We start from the raw sequence: 22,167 nt of genomic DNA, 5'->3' as shown, positions 1-22,167 counted from the left end.
CATCTTCTCCTCCTTCCTCCTCCACCTGATCGGCCCAGCTGGGCTTGGAGCTATGGGGGGGGGGGGGGGTACAGCTTCAGCCCCATAGATCCCCCCATAGGGCCCCAATTCAGACCCCATAAGACCCCAATGGGGACCCCAACAGCCTCAGAGCCCCATAAGACCCCATTTCAGACCCCAAACTCCCACCATAGGACCCCGATTCAGACCCCCGACCCCCAACTCCCCCCATAGGTCCCAATTCCCCCCATAGGGCCCAATTCAGACCCCCATAGGCCCCAATTGCCCCCCATAAGTCCCCAATGGGGACCCCCAACAGCCTCAGACCCCCCATAAAACCCCAATTCAGACCCCAAACTCCCCCCATAGGGCCCCAATTCAGACCCCCATAGGCCCCAATTCCCCCCATAAGACCCCAATGGGGACCCCAACAGCCTCAGCCCCATAGATCCCCCCCATAGGCCCCCAATTCCCCCCATAAGACCCCAATGGGGACCCCCAACAGCCTCAGACCCCCATAAGACCCCAATACAGACCCCAAACTCCCCCCATAGGCCTCAATTCAGACCCCCAACAGCCCCCAGCCCCACAGATCCCCCCCATAGGACCCCAATTCAGACCCCCATAGGCCCCAATTCCCCCCCATAAGACCCCAATTGGGACCCCAACAGCCTCAGACCCCCATAGGACCCCAATTCAGACCCCAAACTCCCCCCATAGGCCCCAATTCAGACCCCCAACAGCCCCCATAGGACCCCAGACCCCCAAGTCCCCCCATAGGACCCCAACTGGGACCCCCAACAGCCTCAGAGCCCCATAAGACCCCATTTCAGACCCCAAACTCCCCCCCTAGGACCCAATTCCCCCCCATAAGATCCCAATGGGGACCCCCAACAACCTCAGACCCCCAACTGCCCCCCCCAGGACCCCCAACCCCCCCATAGGACCCCAATTCAGACCCCCATAGGCCCCAATTCCCCCCTATAAGACCCCAATTGGGACCCCAACAGCCTCAGACCCCCATAAGACCCCAATTCAGACCCCCAACCCCCCCCATAGGACCCCAATTCCCCCCCATAAGATTCCAATGGAGACCCCCAACAGCCTCAGACCCCCATAGGACCCCAATTCAGACCCCAAACTCCCCCCATAGGCCTCAATTCAGACCCCCAACAGCCCCCATAGGACCCCAGACCCCCAAGTCCCCCCCATAGGACCCCAAATGGGACCCCCAACAGCCTCAGAGCCCCATAAGACCCCAATTCAGACCCCAAACTCCCCCCCTAGGACCCAATTCCCCCCCATAAGATCCCAATGGGGACCCCCAACAGCCTCAGACCCCCATAAAACCCCATTTCAGACCCCAAACTCCCCCCATAGGCCTCAATTCAGACCCCCAACAGCCCCCAGCCCCCCAACTCCCCCCATAGGGCCCCAATTGAGACCCCCAACAGCCTCAGCCCCACAGATCCCCCCCATAGGGCCCCAATTCAGACCCCACAGGCCCCAATTCCCCCCCCATAAGTCCCCAATGGGGACCCCAACAGCCTCAGACCCCCATAAAACCCCATTTCAGACCCCAAACTCCCCCCATAGGCCTCAATTCAGACCCCCAACAGCCCCCCCCCCCCCTATTTAGGCCTCAATCCCATGTAGGCCTCAGGCCTGAGTAGGCCTCAATCCCGTGTAGGCCTCAGGCCTGTGTAGGCCTCAGCCTCATGTAGGCCTCAGGCCTGAGTAGGCCTCAATACCGTGTAGGCCTCAGGCCTGAGTAGGCCTCAATCGCATGTAGGCCTCAATCCACCCCTCGCCCCCCTCAGCCCCATAACGCCTCCATTTAACCCCATAACAGCTCATTTTAACCCCATAAGAGCTCAATTTTAACCCATAATAGCTCATTTTAGCCCCAAAATGTCTCCCCCCCCCCCCCTCACTCGTAGTCTCCCGTCGGCATCGCGCTCCCTTCTCCCCTCACGCTCCTCCACCGGAAGAAGGCCCTTCACTTCCGGTAGCTCCCACCGGAAGTTGAGGGGGGCGGAAGTGAAGTAAGAGCTTGCTACAAAATGGCGCCTCACTTCCTGTACATAACCGGAAGTGAGAGGCTAAAAGGGTGGTTGCTAAGCAACGCGCGTAGCACTGAGGCCTAGCGGGCGAGGAGAAGCCTGAAGGAGTCGGAAAGGGCAAGAAAATGGCGGCGGGTTTATAATTTATAGGAGAGATTTATTTGAAGAAATATTACAACATATAAAAAACTACATAAAGTATCAATTCCCACTTGTACAAAGCGGCCGGTTCTCTTCGATAGGCATAAAAACAGGTTAAAGTGATGGAAAGAGCGGGGGGGTTTAATGGCGGATAGGAAGGGGAGAAGAATAGAGAGGATGATGTAAAAAATAACCCAAAAAAACGCAAAAAAAAGCAGAAAAAAGGGGAAAGAAAATGCGAAATTCAAATAAAATCGGGTGGATTTTGTTTTTTGGGGGGGGGAATAGAGGGGTTTGAAGTAAATCAGTGCATGTGTCTGTGGGGCGGCCTTGTAGGCCTCAGTAGGCCTCAGTAGGCCTCAGTAGGCCGCAGTAGGCCTCAGTAGGCCTCAGGCCTCAATAGGCTTCATTAGGCCTCAATAGGCTTCAATAGGCCTCAGTAGGCCGCAGTAGGCCTCAGTAGGCCTCAGTAGGCCGCAGTAGGCCTCGGTAGGCCTCAGTAGGCCGCGGATGTTGTCGTCTCCATCTTCTCTGGGCCTGGGGGGGCTGAGGAGGAAGGAGATGGGGGTCAGTGTGTGTCTATGGGGCGATCCCAACCCCATAGGATCCATCCAACCCCATAGGATCCATCCCAACCCCATAGGATCCATCCCAACCCCATAGGATCCCCATAGGATCCCTATAGGATCCATCCCAACCCCATAGGATCCATCCCAACCCCATATGACCCATCCCAACCCCATAGGATTCATCCCAACCCCATAGGACCCATCCCAACCCCATAGGATCCACCCCAACCCCATAGGATCCATCCCAACCCCATAGGATCCCCATAGGATCCCTATAGGATCCATCCCAACCCCATAGGATCCATCCCAACCCCACAGGACCCATCCCAACCCCATAGGATTCATCCCAACCCCATAGGATCCCCATAGGATCCCTATAGGATCCATCCCAACCCCATAGGATCCATCCCAACCCCATATGACCCATCCCAACCCCATAGGATTCATCCCAACCCCATAGGACCCATCCCCACCCCATTGGATCCATCCCAACCCCATAGGATCCCTATAGGATCCCCACCCCATAGGACCCATCACCACCCCACAGGACCCATCACAACCCCATAGGATTCATCCCAACCCCATAGGATCGCTATAGGATCCATCCCAACCCCGTAAGACCCATCCCAACCCCACAGGATCCCCACCCCATAGGACCCATCCTCAACCCCACAGGACCCATCCCAACCCTATAGGATCCCCACCCCATAGGACCCATCCCAACCCCATAGGATCCATCCCAACCCCACAGAACCCCATAGGACCCACCCCACCCCATAGGATCCCCATAGGATCCCCACCCCATAGAAACCCATAGAACCCATCCCACCCCATAGGATCCCCACCCCATAGAAACCCATAGAACCCATCCCAACCCCATAGGATCCCCACCCCATAGAAACCCATAGAACCCATCCCACCCCATAGGATCCCCACCCCATAGAAACCCATAGAACCCATCCCAACCCCATAGGATCCCTATAGGATCCCCACCCCATAGGACCCCCACCCCATAGCATCACCCCATACCTCCAGCCGCTCCGCTCTCCTCCCTCATCCTGGCCCTGACGCAGGCTCTGATCTCCAGCCCTATAGCTTTGGCCAGGGGCGGCGGCACCGCGTTCCCCACCTGTGGGTCCCAAATAAAACCCTATAGAATCTATAGGGCGCTATAGGGCTGAGCCTATAGGATTCTATGGGGTTGGGGGGGTCCAAACCTGTCTGTGTTTGTCCAGGATGTTCCCAAAGAGGCGGTAGGTGTCGGGGAAGCCCTGGGAACGGGCGCATTCACGGACGCTGACGACGCGGTGTTGTTCGGGGTGAAGGACGCGGCCCTATAAGGGAAACCCCAAATGAGTGGGGAGAGGAAAAGGGGCATAAGGAAATGGGGGGAGAAGAGAAACCCTATGGAGTAGATGGGGAAGGGAAGTGTGAAGAAATGGAGGAGAGAAGGAAGAAATCCTATAAAAATGGGGGTGGAAGGTAGTCCTAAATCAATGGGGTAAGGAAAGAAACCCCAAAGATATAGGGGAGAGGAAAAGGGTCATAAGGAAATGGGGGGAAAAAAGAAACCCTATGGGGGAATTGGGCGAGGGAAAGGGGAAGAAATGAAGGAGAGAAGGAAAAAATCCTATAAAAATGGGGGTGGAAATCCAAAATGAATGGGGAAAATGGGGATAGGAAGAAAAACCCTAAATATGTGGGGAGAGGAAAAGGGTCATAAGGAAATGGGGGGAGATAAGAAACCCTATGGAGTAGATGGGGAAGGGAAATGTGAAGAAATGGAGGAGAGAAGGAAGAAATCCTATAAAAATGGGGGTGGAAGGTAGTCCTAAATCAATGGGGTAAGGAAGGAAACCCCAAAGATATAGGGGAGAGGAAAAGGGTCATAAGGAAATGGGGGGAGATAAGAAACCCAATGGGGGAAATGGGGGAGGGAAAGGGGAAGAAATGAAGGAGAAAAGGAAGAAATCCTATAAAAATAGGGGAGGAAACCCCAAATAAATGGGGAAAGGAAGGAAACCCTAAAGATGTGGGGAAAGGAAAAGGGTCATAAGGAAATGGGGGGAGGTAAGAAACATAATGGGAGCGATTGGGGAAGGGAAATGTGAAGAAATGGAGGAGAGAAGGAAGAAATCCTATAAAAATGGGGGAGGAAGGTAGTCCTAAATCAATGGGGTAAGGAAGGAAACCCCAAATGAATGGGGAGAGGAAAAGGGCTATAAGGAAATGGGGGGAAAAGAGAAACCCTATGGGGGAAATGGGCGAGGGAAAGGGGAAGAAATGAAGGAGAGAAGGAAAAACTCCTATAAAAATGGGGGTGGAAATCCAAAACGAATGGGGAAAATGAATGGGGATAGGAAGAAAAACCCTAAATATGTGGGGAAAGGAAAAGGGTCATAAGGAAATGGGGGGAGAAGAGAAACCCTATGGGGGAAATGGGAAAGGGAAATGTGAAGAAATGAAGGAAAGAAAGAAGAAATCCTATTAAAATGTGGGAGAAAATCCTAAATCAATGGAGAAAAGAAGGAAACCCCAAATGAATGGGGAGAGGAAAAGGGTCATAAGGAAATGGGGGGAGGTAAGAAATATAATGGGAGTGATTGGGGAGGGAAAGGTGAAGAAATGAAGGAAAGAAAGAAGAAATCCTATAAAAATGAGGGAGAAAATCCTAAATCAATGGGGAAAAGAAGGAAACCCCATAGAGGTCATGGCTGACCTGCTTCCCCATGGGCTCGGGGTTGGTGACGGTGGTGCTGAAGAACCCGTCCCACTCCAGGCGCCCGTAGAGCCCGGCCCAATGGTTGTGGCGGTTCCCGGTGTGGGGCAGACACCACGGGATCAGCGTGTTGAACTGACGGTCTGCGGGGTCACACGGCTTCCCTATGGGGCACATATAGGGCAGATATAGGGTTATGGGGTTATGGGGTCACACGGCTTCCCTATGGGGTAATATGGGGGATTATGGGGTTATGGGGTCACACGGCTTCCCTATGGGGTAATATGGGGGGTTATGGGGTTATGGGGTCACACGGCTTCCCTATGGGGTAATATGGGGGGTTATGGGGTTATGGGGTCACACGGCTTCCCTATGGGGTAATATGGGGGGTTATGGGGTCACACAGTTTCCCTATGGGGCACATACGGGGTTATGGGGTCACACGGCTTCCCTATGGGGTAATATGGGGGGTTATGGGGTTATGGGGCACATACGGGGTTATGGGGTCACACGGCTTCCCTAGGGGGCAGATATAGGGTTATGGGGTCACACGGCTTCCCTATGGGGCAGATATAGGGCAGATATAGGGTTATGGGGTTATGGAGTCACACGGCTTCCCTATGGGGCAGATATAGGGCAGATACAGGGTTATGGGGTCACACGGCTTCCCTATGGGGTAATATGGGGGATTATGGGGTCACACGGCTTCCCTATGGGGTAATATGGGGGGTTATGGGGCACATACGGGGTTATGGGGTCACACGGCTTCCCTATGGGGTAATATGGGGGGTTATGGGGTCACACGGCTTCCCTATGGGGCAGATATAGGGTTATGGGGCTATGGGGCAGATATAGGAGGTTATGGGGTTGGTTATGGGGTTGGGGCAGACACCACGGGATCAGCGTGTTGAACTGACGGTCTGCGGGGTCACACGGCTTCCCTATGGGGCAGATATGGGGTTATGGGGTCACACGGCTTCCCTATGGGGTAATATGGGGGGTTATGGGGTTATGGGGTCACACGGCTTCCCTATGGGGTAATATGGGGGGTTATGGGGTCACACAGCTTCCCTATGGGGCAGATATAGGGTTATGGGGTCACACGGCTTCCCTATGGGGCAGATATAGGGTTATGGGGTTATGGGGCAGATATAGGGGGTTATGGGGTCACATGGCTTCCCTATGGGGTAATATGGGGGGTTATGGGGCACATACGGGGTTATGGGGTCACACGGCTTCCCTATGGGATAATATGGGGGGTTATGGGGTCACACAGCTTCCCTATGGGGCAATAACGGGTTATGGGGGGTTATGGGGCACATATAGGGGTTATGGGGCAGATATGGGGGGTTATGGGGCAGATATAGGGGGTTATGGGGCAGATATAGGGGTTATGGGGCAGATATGGGGGGTTATGGGGCACATATAGGGGGTTATGGGGTTGGTTATGGGGTTGGGGCAGATATAGGAGTTATGGGGCACATATAGGGGGTTATGGGGCAGATATGGGGGGTTATGGGGTAGATATAAGGGGTCGGTACCCCAACCCACCCTCAGCACATGAGCAGACCCCCCTCATTGCCCCCGTTGAGCTCCGGCTGTTCTTCCTGTCGTGGTGGGTGTATGACCTCAACCCCCCATATCCACCCCATAACCCCCCATATCCACCCCATAACCCCCATATCCACCCCATAACCCCCCATATCTGCCCCATAACCCCTATATCCACCCCATAACCCCCATATCTGCCCCATAACCCCTATATCCACCCCATAACCCCCCATATCCACCCCATAACCCCCCATATCTGCCCCATAACCCCTATATCCACCCTATAACCCCCCATATCCACCCTATAACCCCCTATATCCACCCCATAACCCCCTATATCCACCCCATAACCCCCATATCTGTCCCATAACCCCCTATAACTGCCCCATAACCCCCCTTTAACCCCCCTATAACCCCATTATTAGGGTCCCCCCCCCCATCTAACCCCCCCATAACCCCCATTTAACCCCATTATTGGGGTCCCCCCCCATCTAACCCCCCTATAACCCCCCTTTAACCCCCATTTAACCCCATTATTAGGGTCCCCCCCCATCTAACCCCCCTATAACCCCCCTTTAACCCCCTATAACCCCCCTATAACCCCCCTATAACCCCCTTTAACCCCCTATAACCCCCTATAGCCCCCCTATAACCCCCCTTTAACCCCCTATAACCCCCCTATAACCCCCTATAGCCCCCCTATAACCCCCCTATAACCCCCATTTAACCCCCCTTTAACCCCCTATAACCCCCATTATTAGGATCCCCCCCCATTTGAGCCCATTTAACCCCCCCTTATTGGGGTCCCATCCCACCTCATCCCCCCTTTAAGCCCCATTTAAGCCCCCATTTTGGGGTCCCAAACCTCATATACCCCCTTTAACCCCCATTATTGGGGTCCCCTCCCCTATATTAAGGATCCCCCTCATTATTGGGGTCCCTACCCTCAGCACATGAGCAGACCCCCCTCATAGCCCCCGTTGAGCTCCGGCCGTTCTTCCTGTCGTGGTGGGTGTATGACCTCAACCCCCCATATCTGCCCCATAACCCCCCATATCTGCCCCATAACCCCCCATATCCACCCCATAACCCCTATATCTGCCCCCTATAACCCCCTATAACCCCCTATTGTTGCCCCTACCCTCAGCACAGGAGCAGACCCCCCTCATCGCCCCCGTTGAGCTCCGGCCGTTCTTCCTGTCGTGGTGGGTGTATGACCTCAACCCCCCATATCCACCCCATAACCCCCTATATCTGCCCCCTATAACCCCCTATAACCCCATATAGGGTCTCATAACCCCCCTATTGTTGCCCCTACCCTCAGCACATGAGCAGACCCCCCTCATTGCCCCCGTTGAGCTCCGTCCGTTCTTCCTGTCGTGGTGGGTGTATGACCTCAACCCCCCATATCCACCCCATAACCCCCCATATCCACCCCATAACCCCCTATAACCCCCCTATAACCCCATATAGGGTCCCTATAACCCCCCTATTGTTGCCCCTATCCTCAGCACATGAGCAGACCCCCCTCATTGCCCCCGTTGAGCTCCGGCCGTTCTTCCTGTCGTGGTGGGTCCCCCCCATCTAACCCCCCTATAACCCCCCTATAACCCCCATTTAACCCCCTATAACCCCCCTATAGCCCCCTATAACCCCCATTATTAGGGTCCCCCCCCCATAACCCCCATTTAACCCCATTATTGGGGTCCACCCCCCAATCTAATCCCCCTTTAACCCCCATTGATGGGGTCTCCCCCCCCTTTAACCCCCATTATTGGGGTCCCCCCCATCTAACCCCCCTATAACCCCCCTATAACCCCCTATAACCCCCCTATAACCCCATTATTGTGCCCCTATAACCCCATTATTGGGGTCCCCCCCCCATTATTGGGGTCCGTACCCTCAGCACATGAGCAGACCCCCCTCATCGCCCCCGTTGAGCTCCGGCCGTTCTTCCTGTCGTGGTGGGTGTATCGGAGTTTCCTGGTTCTGGTTCCGTCCGCCAGCAGAACCTCCATGTTGGGCAGGTCGCGCCAGTCGGAGCCGGGAGCCAACGGGATGTGACGCATCCGGGCGGCCACCAGGGCGCTCATGTCCTGTATGGGATATAGGCAACCCTATAGCGCCCCATAGAACCCCATAGGGCCCTGTAGTGCCCCATAGAACCCTATAGCATCCTATAGGGCCCTATAGCCCCATAGCACACAGTCGGAGCCGGGAGCCAACGGGATGTGACGCATCCGGGCAGCCACCAGGGCACTCATGTCCTATATGGGATATATGTAACCCTATAGCATCCTATAGGGCCCTATAGTGCCCCATAGAACCCTATAGCATCCTACAGGGCCCCATAGAACCCCATAGTGCCTCATAGTGCCCCATAGGGCCCCATAGCACCAGAGCCAACGGGATGTGACGCATCCGGGCGGCCACCAGGGCGCTCATGTCCTATATGGGATATAGGTAACCCTATAGTGCCCCATAGAACCCCATAGTGCCCTATAGGGCTCCATAGAACCCCATAGTACCCCATAGCGCCCTATAGCATCCTATAGGGCCCTATAGTGCCCCCATAGCATCCTATAGGGCCCCATAGCACCAGACCCAACGGGATGTGACGCATCCGGGCGGCCACCAGGGCGCTCATGTCCTATATGGGATATAGGTAACCCTATAGCATCCTATAGGGCCCCATAGCACCACGTAGCCCCATAGTGCCCCATAGTACCCCATAGCATAGATGGATGGACCCCACATTGCCCCATAGCAGAGATATGGGGTGGGCCCTACGTCGCCCCATAGCACGGATATGGGATGGGCCCCACATCACCCCATAGCACGGATATGGGGTGGACCCCACATTGCCCCATAGCACAGATATGGGGTGGGCCCTACGTCACCCCATAGCACGGATATGGGATGGGCCCCACATTACCCCATAGCACGGATATGGGGTGGGCCCCACATCGCCCCATAGCACGGATATGGGGTGGGCCCCACATCGCCCCATAGCACTGATATGGGGTGGGCCCTATGTCACCCCATAGCACAAGACCCCCATGTCACCCCATAGCATGAGACCCCCATGACACCCCATAGCACGGATATGGGGTGGGCCCTATTTCACCCCATAGCACTGATATGGGGTGGGCCCTATGTCACCCCATAGCACGAGACCCCCATGTCACCCCATAGCATGAGACCCCCATGTCACCCCATAGCACAGATATGGGGTGGGCCCCACATCACCCCATAGCACAGATATGGGGTGGGCCCCACATCACCCCATAGCACGGCTATGGCGCGTACCTTACAGATGTGGTCCCTGAGGATGGGCTGGTACTGCGACCCACGGATCTGGCGCTGGAACCAGGACTGCGGTTCCCCATTGTAGGAAATCTCGAGGGCTGATGCCCCATTGCGGATCTCGGGGAGGTCCGACATCGTGTCCCGAACCGTGATGGTGCGGAACGGACCCGAATACGTCCTGGGTATGGGGACAGTGGGATTGAATGGGATTGAATGGGATTGAATGGACCCGAATACGTCCTGGGTATGGGGACAGTGGGATTGAATGGGACTGAATGGGATTGGGATTGGGATTGGATTGGGATTGGGGTTGGGATTGAATGGGATTGGGATTAGGATTGGGATTGAATGGGATTGGGACTGAATGGGATTGGGATTGAATGGACCCGAATACGTCCTGGATATGGGGGAGAGTGGGATTGAATGGGATTGAATGGGATTGGGATGGGATTGGGATTGGGATTGGGGTTGAATGGGGTTGGGATTGGGATTGAATGGACCCGAATACGTCCTGGATATAAGGGAGAGTAGGATTGGGATTGGGATTAGGATTGGGATTGAATGGGATTGGATTGGGATTGGGATTGGATTGGGATTAGGATTGGGATTGGATTGGGATTGGATTGGGATTGGGATTGGGATTGGGATTGGATTGGGATTGGGATTGGATTGGGATTGGGATTGAATGGACCCGAATACGTCCTGGATATGGGGACAGTGGGATTAGGATTGGGATTGGGGTTGAATGGGATTGGGATTGGGATTGAATGGACCCGAATACGTCCTGGATATGGGAGAGATTGGGATTGGGACTGGGATTGAATGGGATTGGGATTGAATGGGATTGGGATTGGGATTGAATGGGATTGGGATTGAATGGACCCCAATGTGTCCTGGGGGGTAATAGGGGAAGGAAAGGGGGTTCGGATTGGGATTGGGATGGGATGGGATCGGATGGAATGGAATGGGATGGGATGGACGGGATGGGATGGATTGGGGTGGGGATAGAATGGAATGGAATGGGATTGGATGGGGATGGGATGGGATGGGATGGGGATAGAATAGGATGGGATGGGATGGATGTAATGGGATGGGTTTGGGATGGGATTGACATGGATGGGATGGGATGGGATGGGATAGAATAGGATGGGATGGGATGGGATGGGATGGGATAGAATAGGATGGGATGGGATGGGATGGGATGGGATGGGATGGGATGGGATGGGATGGGATGGGGATAGGATGTAATGGGAAGGGACTGGATTGGGATGGGATGGGGATAGGATGTAATGGGAAGGGATGGGATGGATTGGATTGGGATGGAATGGGATGGGATGGGATGGGATGGGATGGGGAAAGGATGGGATGGATTGGGATGGAATGGGATGGGAATGGGATTGGCATGGATGGGATGGATTGGATGGGGATGGGATGGGATGGGATGGGATGGGACGGGATGGGATGGAATGGGATAGGAATGGGATGGGATGGAATGGGATGGGATGGGATGGGATGGGATGGGATGGGATATTATGGGATGGGATAGGAATGGGATGGGATGGGATATTATGGGATGGGATGGGATGGGGTGGGATGGGGATGAAATGGAATGGACGCGATGGGAATGGGATGGGATGGGATGGGAATGGGATTGACATGGATGGGATAGAATAGGATGGGATGGGAATGGGATGGGTGTAATGGGCTGGGCTGGAGGCCGCCCCCATTTCCCGTGCTGACCTGGTGACGTTGCTGACGAACTTCTTGTCGTCCACCACGACGCTGAGCTGGCAGGCGCGTGGGGCGAAGACGTGCAGCGGCTCCGGGAACATGGGCAGCTTCTCACCCGGAGCCGCAGCCAGAACGATGGCGCGGCGACGCGTCTGAGCCACCCCGTACTGACCAGCCTGACGTGGAAAGGGGGGAGAATGGGGGGATATATGGGGGTAAATGGGGGGCAGGCAATGGGGGAATGATGGGGAACCAGTGGGGAAACAATGGGTAGTCAATGGGGAATCAGAGGGTAACCAATGGGTAGTCAATGGGGAACCGATGGGGAGCCAATGGGTAGTCAATGGGGAACCAATGGGTAGTCAATGGGGAACCCAAGGGTAACCAGTGGGGAACCGATGGGTAGTCAATGGGGAACTGATGGGCAATCAATGGGTAACTGATGGGTAGTCAATGGGGAACCAATGGGGAACCGATGGGTAGTCAGTGGGGAACCAATGGGTAGTCAATGGGGAACTGATGGGCAACCAATGGATAGTCAATGGGCAACCAATGGGTAGTCAATGGGGAACCAGTGGGGAAACAATGGGTAGTCAATGGGGAACCAATGGGTAGTCAATGGGGAACTGATGGGCAACCAATGGGTAGTCAATGGGGAACCAATGGGTAGTCAATGGGGAACCCAAGGGTAACCAGTGGGGAACTGATGGGTAGTCAATGGGGAACCAATGGGTAGTCAATGGGAAACCAGAGGGTAACCAGTGGGGAACCAATGGGGAACCGATGGGGAACCAATAGGTAGTCAATGGGGAACTGATGGGGAACCAATGGGTAGTCAATGGGGAACCAATGGGTAGTCAATGGGGAACCAGAGGGTAACCAGTGGGGAACCAGTGGGTAGTCAATGGGGAACTGATGGGGAACCAATGGGTAGTCAATGGGGAACCAATGAGGAACCAATGGGTAGTCAATGGGGAACCAGAGGGTAACGAATGGGTAGTCAATGGGGAACCAATGGGGATCTGATGGGTAGTCAATGGGGAACTGATGGGCAATCAATGGGGAACCAATGGGTAGTCAATGGGGAACCAGTGGGGAACCAATAGGGAACCAGTGGGGAACCAATGGGTAGTCAATGGGGAACTGATGGGCAATCAATGGGGAACTGATGGGCAGTCAATGGGGAACCCGAGGGTAACCAATGGGTAGTCAGTGGGGATCTGATGGGTAGTCAATGGGTAGTCAATGGGGAACCAGGGGGGAACCAATGGGTAGTCAATGGGGAACCAATGAGGAACCAATGGGTAGTCAATGGGGAACCAATGGGGATCTGATGGGTAGTCAATGGGGAACTGATGGGCAATCAATGGGGAACCAATGGGTAGTCAATGGGGAACCAATGGGTAGTCAATGGGGAACTGATGGGCAATCAATGGGGAACCAATGGGTAGTCAATGGGGAACCAGAGGGTAACCAGTAGGGAACCAATGGGTAGTCAATGGGGAACTGATGGGCAATCAATGGGGAACCAATGGGTAGTCAATGGGAAACCAATGGGGAACCAGTGGGGAACCAATGGGTAGTCAATGGGGAACCAATGGGGAACCGATGGGTAGTCAGTGGGGAACCAATGGGTAGTCAATGGGGAACTGATGGTCAACCAATGGGTAGTCAATGGGTAGTCAATAGGGAACCAGAGGGTAACCAGTGGGGAACCAATGGGGAACTGATGGGTAGTCAATGGGGAACTGATGGGTCAACCATTGGTCAACTGTTGGTCAACCACTGGTCAACCACTGGTCAACTGTTGGTCAACTGTTGTTCAACCAACATTGGTCAACCATTGGTCAACTGATGGTCAAACAACCACTGGTCAAACAACCATTGGTCAACCACTGGTCAACTGTTGGTCCACCATTGGTCAACCATTGGTCAACCAACCACTGCTCAACCATTGGCCAACTGTTGGTCAACCATTGGTCAACTGCTGGTCAACTGTTGGTCAACCAATGGTCAACCGTTGTTCAACCAACCATTGGTCAACCATTGGTCAACCATTGGTCAACTGCTGGTCAACCATTGGTCAACCACTGGTCAACTGTTGATCAACCATTGGTCAATCAACCATTGGTCAACCATTGGTCAACCAGGGGTCAACCATTGGTCAACTGTTGGTCAACCATTGGTCAACTACTGGTCAACTACTGGTCAACTGTTGGTCAACCAACCATTGGTCAACCATTGGTCAACCATTGGTCAACCAATGGTCAACTGTTGGTCAACCATTAGTCAACCATTGGTCAACCACTGGTCAACCAACCACTGCTCAACCATTGGTCAACCATTGGCCAACTGTTGGTCAACCATTGGTCAACTGTTGGTCAACTGTTGGTCAACCAATGGTCAACCGTTGTTCAACCAACCATTGGTCAACCATTGGTCAACCATTGGCCAACTGTTGGTCAACCATTGGTCAATCACTGGTCCACCATTGGTCCACCATTGGTCAACCGTTGTTCAACCAACCATTGGTCAACCACTGGTCAACTGTTGGTCAACCATTGGTCAATCACTGGTCAACCATTGGTCAACCGTTGTTCAACCAACCATTGGTCAACCATTGGTCAATTGTTGGTCAACCATTGGCCAACCAAGACACACCGCAAGCCCTTTGTAGCCATCAGGTCACCCTACTGCCCCACATCCCACCCCATTGACCACCACGACCCCAAACCCACCTGCAGGACCCCGAAGGTGCATTGATAACCCATCCGGACCAGGCAGCGCAACGTCAACTTCAACACCATGGAACGTTTGAAGGACACGAAGTTCCGGACGTTCTCCAATAGGAAGAACCGCGGTCGATAATAATCGCAGTAACTGCCCCAAATTAAGGGTAAAACGGGAGAAAATAGACATTTATGAAGGTAAGAGGCCAATTTGGGGGTCAAATTAACTACCCCAAATTAAGGGTAAATAATCGCAGTAACTACCCCAAATTAACTACCCCAAATTAACGACCCCAAATTAAGGGTAAAACGGGGGGAAATAGACATTTATGAAGGCAAGAGGCCAATTTGGGGGTCAAATTGACTACCCCAAATTAACTACCCCAAATTAAGGGTAAATAATCGCAGTAACTGCCCCAAATTAAGGGGAAAACGGGGGAAAATAGACATTTATGAAGGCAAGAGGCCAATTTTGGGGTCAAATTAACTACCCCAAATAATTAACTACCCCAAATTAAGGGTAAATAATCGCAGTAACTACCCCAAATTAAGGGTAAAACGGGGGAAAATAGACATTTATGAAGGCAAGAGGCCAATTTTGGGGTCAAATTAACTACCCCAAATTAACTACCCCAAATTAAGGGTAAAATGGGAGAAAATAGACATTTATGAAGGCAAGAGGCCAATTTTGGGGTCAAATTAACTACCCCAAATTGAGGGTAAATAATCGCAGTAACTACCCCAAATTAAGGGTAAATAATCGCAGTAACTACCCCAAATTAACTACCCCAAATTAAGGGTAAATAATCGCAGTAACTACCCCAAATTAAGGGTAAAACGGGGGAAAACAGACATTTATGAAGGCAAGAGGCCAATTTTGGGGTCAAATTAACTACCCCAAATTAACTACCCCAAATTAAGGGTAAATAATCGCAGTAACTACCCCAAATTAACTACCCCAAATTAAGGGTAAATAATCGCAGTAACTACCCCAAATTAAGGGTAAAAAGGGGGAAAATAGACATTTATGAAGGCAAGAGGCCAATTTTGGGGTCAAATTAACTACCCCAAATTAACTACCCCAAATTAACGACCCCAAATTAAGGGTAAAACGGGGGAAAATAGACATTTATGAAGGCAAGAGGCCAATTTGCGGGTCAAATTAATTAACTACCCCAAATTAAGGGTAAATAATCGCAGTAACTACCCCAAATTAAGGGTAAAACGGGGGAAAATCGACATTTATGAAGGCAAGAGGCCAATTTTGGGGTCAAATTAATTACCCCAAATTAACTACCCCAAATTAACGACCCCAAATTAAGGGTAAAATGGGGGAAAATAGACATTTATGAAGGCAAGAGGCCAATTTTGGGGTCAAATTAACTACCCCAAATTAAGGGTAAATAATCGCAGTAACTACCCCAAATTAAGGGTAAATAATCGCAGTAACTGCCCCAAATTAAGGGTAAAATGGGAGAAAATAGACATTTATGAAGGCAAGAGGCCAATTTTGGGGTCAAATTAACTACCCCAAATTAACTACCCCAAATTAAGGGTAAATGATCGCAGTAACTATCCCAAATTAAGGGTAAAATGGGAGAAAATAGACATTTATGAAGGCAAGAGGCCAATTTTTGGGGTCAAATTAACTACCCCAAATTAACTACCCCAAATTAAGGGTAAAACGGGGGGAAAATAGACATTTATGAAGGCAAGAGGCCAATTTTGGGGTCAAATTAACGACCCCAAATTAACTACCCCAAATTAAGGGTAAATAATTGCAGTAACTACCCCAAATTAAGGGTAAAACGGGGGAAAATCAACATTTACGAAGGCAAGAGGCCAATTTTGGGGTCAAAACCCCCCTTTATAAGAGACCCCCTTTATAAGAGACCCCCTTTATAAGAGACCCCCTTTATAAGAGACCCCCTTTATAAGAGACCCCCTTTATAAAAGACCCCCTTTAAAAGAGACCCCTCTACCTGAGGAAGGAGACCACCAATGAGTTCTTGAACTTGGAGTAGGTTCGGGAGTTGAAGCGGTTCATGCCGCTGAACCCTTGGCACGGGGGTCCCCCACAAAGCATCTCCACGTCCCCTTTTTGGGGCAGTTTTTGCCCTAAAGAATTGGTTTTTTCTCCGGCCATCACCAGTTTGAGTAACACGTTGCAATCCTCGGTGAACACGGTGGTGTTGGGGTTGTTGAGGCGGAAAGCCTGAGCCGCCGGCTCCCACATCTCGATGGCCCATAAGGTCTCGGATACGCCTGGGAATGGATAAAGGGGTGGGTTATGGGGTGGGATGTGGGGCTGGGGATGGGTTGGGATGGGGTGGGATGGGATGGGATGGGATGGATGGGATGGGATGGGATGGGATGGGGTGGATTGGGATGGATGGAATGGGATGGGATGGGATGGGATGGATTAGATTGGGATGGGATGGATTAGATTGGGATGGATTAGATTGGGATGGATTGGGATGGGATGGGATGGGATGGGATGGGATGGGATGGATTAGATTGGGATGGATTGGGATGGGATGGGATCGGGATGGGGATGGGATGGGATGGGATGGGATGGGATGGGATGGGATGGGATGGGATGGGATGGGATGGAATGGGATGGATAACGTCTCGGATACGCCTGGGAATGGAGGAAAGGGGGGTGGGTTATGGGGTGGGATGTGGGGCTGGGGGTGGGATGGGATGGGATGGGATGGGATGGGATGGGATGGGATAGATAGGAAGGGATGGATTGGATTGGGATGGGATGGGATGGGATGGGATGGGATGGGATGGGATGGGATGGGATGGGATGGATAACATCTCAGATACGCCTGGAAATGGATAATGGGGTGGGTTATGGGGTGGGATGTGGGGCTGGGGATGGGATGGGATGGGATGGATTAGATTGGGATGGATTGGATTGGGATGGATTGGGATGGGATGGGATGGGATGGGATGGGATGGGATGGGATGGGATGGGATGGGATGGGATGGGATGGGATGGGATGGAATGGGATGGATAACGTCTCGGATACGCCTGGGAATGGAGGAAAGGGGGGTGGGTTATGGGGTGGGATGTGGGGCTGGGGGTGGGATGGGATGGGATGGGATGGGATGGGATGGGATGGGATAGATAGGAAGGGATGGATTGGATTGGGATGGGATGGGATGGGATGGGATGGGATGGGATGGGATGGGATGGGATGGATAACATCTCAGATACGCCTGGAAATGGATAATGGGGTGGGTTATGGGGTGGGATGTGGGGCTGGGGATGGGATGGGATGGGATGGATTAGATTGGGATGGATTGGATTGGGATGGATTGGGATGGGATGGGATGGGATGGGATGGGATGGGATGGGATGGGGATGGAATGGGATGGGATGGGGATGGGGAGGGATGGATGGGATGGGATGGGATGGGATGGGATGGGATGGGATGGGATGGGATGGGATGGGATGGGATGGATGGGATGGATTGGATTGGGATGGATTGGGATGGATTGGGATTGGGATGGGATGGTATACAGATAGGGATGGGATGGGATGGGATGGGATGGGATGGGATGGGACGGGATGGGATGGATTAGATTGGGATGGATTGGGATGGATTGGGATGGATGGGATGGGATGGGATGGGGTGGGATGGGATGGATGGGATGGATTGGGATTGGGATGGGATGGGATGGGATGGGATGGGATGGGATGGGATGGGATGGGATGGGATGGGATGGGATGGGATGGGATGAGATGGGATGGGATGAATTGAGATGGGATGGATTGGGATTGGGATTGGGATTGGGATTGGGATGGGATGGGATGGGGATAGGATGGGGATGGATTGGATTGGGATGGGATGGGTGGGATAGAGATAGATGGGATGGGATTGGGAGGGGATGGGATGGGATGGGATGGATAACGTCTCAGATACGCCTGGAAATGGATAAAGGGGTGGGTTATGGGGTGGGATGTGGGGCTGGGGATGGATTGGGATGGGTGGGATGGGATGGGATGGGATGGGATGGATGGGATGGGATGGGATGGGATGGATTAGATTGGGATGGATTGGATTGGGATGGATTGGGATGGGATGGGATGGGATGGGATGGGATGGGATGGGATGGGATGGGATGGGATGGGATGGGATGGGATGGATGGGATGGAATGGGATGGATGGGATGGGATGGGATGGGATGGGATGGGATGGATGGGATGGGATGGGATGGGATGGGATGGGATGGGATGGGATGGATGGGATGGGATGGGATGGGATGGGATGGGATGGGATGGGATGGGATGGGATGGGATGGATGGGATGGGATGGATTAGATTGGGATGGATTGGATTGGGATGGATTGGGATGGGATGGGATGGGATGGGATGGGATGGGATGGGATGGGATGGGATGGATTAGATTGGGATGGATTGGATTGGGATGGATTGGGATGGGATGGGATGGGATGGGATGGGATGGGATGGGATGGGATGGGATGGGATGGGATGGGGTGGGATGGGATGGGATGGGATGGATTGGGATGGGATATAGATGGGATGGGATGGGATGGGATGAGATGGGATGGGATGGGATGGGATGGGATGGGATGGGATGGGATGGGATGGGATGGATGGGGATGGGATGGGGATGAGATGGGATGGGATAGATAGGAAGGGATGGATTGGATTGGGATGGGATGGGATGGGATGGGATGAGGATGAGATGGATTGGGATGGGATGGATAACGTCTCGGATACACCTGGGAATGGAGGAAAGGGGGGTGGGTTATGGGGTGGGATGTGGGGCTGGGGGTGGGATGGGATGGGATGGGGTGAGATGGGGTGGATTGGGATGGATGGGATGGGACGGGATGGGATGGGATGGGATTGATAACGTCTCGGATACGCCTGGGAATGGAGAAAAGGGGGGTGGGTTATGGGGTGGGATGTGGGGCTGGGGGTGGATTGGGATGGGATGGGATGGGATGGGATGGGATGGGATGGGATGGGATGGGATGAGATGGGATGGGATGAGATGGGATGGGGTGGATTGGGATGGATGGGATGGATGGGGAAGGGATGGGGATGAGATGGGATGGGATAGATAGGAAGGGATGGATTGGATTGGGATGGGATGGGATGGGATGAGGATGAGATGGATTGGGATGGGATGGATAACGTCTCGGATACACCTGGGAATGGAGGAAAGGGGGGTGGGTTATGGGGTGGGATGTGGGGCTGGGGATGGATTGGGATGGGATGGGATGGGATGGGATGGGATGGGATGGATGGGATGGGATGGGATGGGATGGGATGAGGATGAGATGGATTGGGATGGATGGGATGGGATGGGATGGGATGGATAACGTCTCGGATACGCCTGGGAATGGAGGAAAGGGGGGTGGGTTATGGGGTGGGATGTGGGGCTGGGGATGGGGATGGGATGGGGATGGAAATGGGATGGGATGGGATGGATTAGATTGGGATGGATTAGATTGGGATGGATTGGGATGGGATGGGATGGGATGGGATGAGATGGGATTGGGATGGATGGGATGGATGGGATGGGATGGGATGGGATGGGATGGGATGGGATGGGATGGGATGGGATGGATGGGATGGAATGGGATGGGATGGGATGGGATGGGATGGGATGGGATGGGATGGGATGGGATGGGATTGGATGGATTGGGATGGGATGGGATGGGATGGGATGGGATGGGATGGATGGGATGGGATGGGATGGGATGGGATGGGATTGGGATGGGATGGGATGGGACGGGATGAGGATGAGATGGATTGAATTGGGATGGACGGGATAAGATGAGATGGGCATAGGATTGGGATACTCCGATACACCTGGATAAGTATAAGGACGTGGGGTGGGATGTGGGGCTGGATGTGGGGCAGAGCTGAACATTGCCATTCACCTGCTTGGTGGAATCCCTCCGAGAGCCCCCCACAACCAGAGAACACGTCCAGGGTGCGAAGTTTGGGCAGCTTCAGCTCGGTGGGTTCGGGCTCGTTCTGCTCGCAGGCAGACGTCGATTTCCCTTTGCCTTTCCCTATGGATGGAGACCCCAAAGTGACGTCGATCCCCCCCTATTCCATGGGGGGAATCCTGCCTTCCTTACTCTATTGTTATGCCGATGGTTCTGCCCCATTGAGCAGCGTAGATATGGGGGTGTAAGGGATGTAGAATCGGAGGGAGGGTCCTTACAGGTCAACCAGAGAAGGGTTGGGGAGGGTTGGAAGGGTCCTTACAGGTCAACCAAGGCAGGATTGGGTTGGAAAGGTCCTTACAGGTCAACCAGAGAAGGGTTGGGGAGGGTTGGGAGGGTCCTTACAGGTCAACAAAGGCAGGATTGGGTCGGAAAGGTCCTTACAGGTCAACCAGGGAAGGGCTGGGTTGGGTTGGAAAGGTCCTTACAGGTCAACCAGAGAAGGGTTGGGTTGGGAGGGTCCTTACAGGTCAAACAGGGAATGTTTGGGTTACGAGGGTCCTTACAGGTCAACCAGGGAAGGGTTGGGATGGGTTGGAAGGGTCCTTACAGGTCAACAAAGGCAGGATTGGGTCGGAAAGGTCCTTACAGGTCAATCAGGGAAGGGCTGAATTGGGTCCGAAGGGTCCTTCCAGGTCAACCACAGACTAATTGGGATGGGAAGGTCCTTACAGGTCAATCTGGGAGTGGTTGGGGTGGAAGGGTCCTTACAGGTCAAACAGGGAATGTTTGGGTTACGAGGGTCCTTACAGGTCAACCAAGGCAGGATTGGGTTGGAAAGGTCCTTACAGGTCAACCAGGGAAGCATTGGGTTGGGAGGGTCCTTACAGGTCAACCAGAGAAGGGTTGGGGAGGGTTGGGAGGGTCCTTACAGGTCAAACAGGGAAGGTTTGGGTTACGAGGGTCCTTACAGGTCAACCAGGGAATGTTTGGGTTAGGAAGGTCCTTACAGGTCAATCAGGGAAGCATTGGGTTGGGAGGGTCCTTCCAGGTCAACCAGAGAAGGGTTGGGGAGGGTTGGGAGGGTCCTTACAGATCAACAAAGGCAGGATTGGGTTGGAAAGGTCCTTCCAGGTCAACCAGAGAAGGGTTGGGGAGGGTTGGGAGGGTCCTTACAGATCAACAAAGGCAGGATTGGGTTGGAAAGGTCCTTACAGGTCAACCAGAGAAGGGTTGGGATGGGTTGGGAGGGTCCTTACAGGTCAAACAGGGAATGTTTGAGTTAGGAGGGTCCTTACAGGTCAACAAGGGAAGATTTGGGTTGGGTTGGGAGGGTCCTCACTGGTCAATCAGGGAAACATTGGGATGGGAGGGTCCTTACAGGTCAACCAAAGCAGGATTGGGTTGGAAAGGTC

General features: G+C 53.3%; 1 protein-coding gene and 1 long non-coding RNA gene across 2 annotated transcripts in view; both read right to left on the bottom strand.

Moving 5' to 3' along the window:
• On the bottom strand, positions 1 to 2,063 carry LOC146751218 (uncharacterized). The gene is made up of 2 exons (XR_014941778.1): positions 1,935 to 2,063; positions 1 to 50 (listed from the first exon to the last, which is right to left on the bottom strand). It is a non-coding gene; the product is annotated as an uncharacterized LOC146751218 (long non-coding RNA).
• A 136-nt stretch (positions 2,064 to 2,199) lies between these two features.
• Positions 2,200 to 22,167, bottom strand: part of DNMT1 (DNA methyltransferase 1) — a 75,464-nt gene continuing 55,496 nt past the window's right edge. The window contains exons 24-33 of the mRNA XM_085535207.1: positions 20,741 to 20,875; positions 16,795 to 17,077; positions 14,822 to 14,963; positions 12,093 to 12,259; positions 10,353 to 10,530; positions 8,944 to 9,139; positions 5,493 to 5,656; positions 3,991 to 4,107; positions 3,803 to 3,902; positions 2,200 to 2,750 (exon numbers count right to left, since the gene is read on the bottom strand). Coding sequence (XP_085391333.1) covers positions 2,701 to 2,750; positions 3,803 to 3,902; positions 3,991 to 4,107; positions 5,493 to 5,656; positions 8,944 to 9,139; positions 10,353 to 10,530; positions 12,093 to 12,259; positions 14,822 to 14,963; positions 16,795 to 17,077; positions 20,741 to 20,875 — 1,532 coding nt within the window. The 3' untranslated portion in view covers positions 2,200 to 2,700. The remainder of the gene's footprint in view (positions 2,751 to 3,802; positions 3,903 to 3,990; positions 4,108 to 5,492; positions 5,657 to 8,943; positions 9,140 to 10,352; positions 10,531 to 12,092; positions 12,260 to 14,821; positions 14,964 to 16,794; positions 17,078 to 20,740; positions 20,876 to 22,167) is intronic.

This window comes from Coturnix japonica, unplaced genomic scaffold (assembly GCF_054131305.1).
Source record: "Coturnix japonica strain WE unplaced genomic scaffold, WE-NBRP24 Scf111, whole genome shotgun sequence".
NCBI classification, from domain to species: Eukaryota; Metazoa; Chordata; class Aves; order Galliformes; family Phasianidae; genus Coturnix; species Coturnix japonica.
Note: the sequence above shows the minus strand (reverse complement) of the source record. Positions and strands in the feature narration are given on the sequence as shown.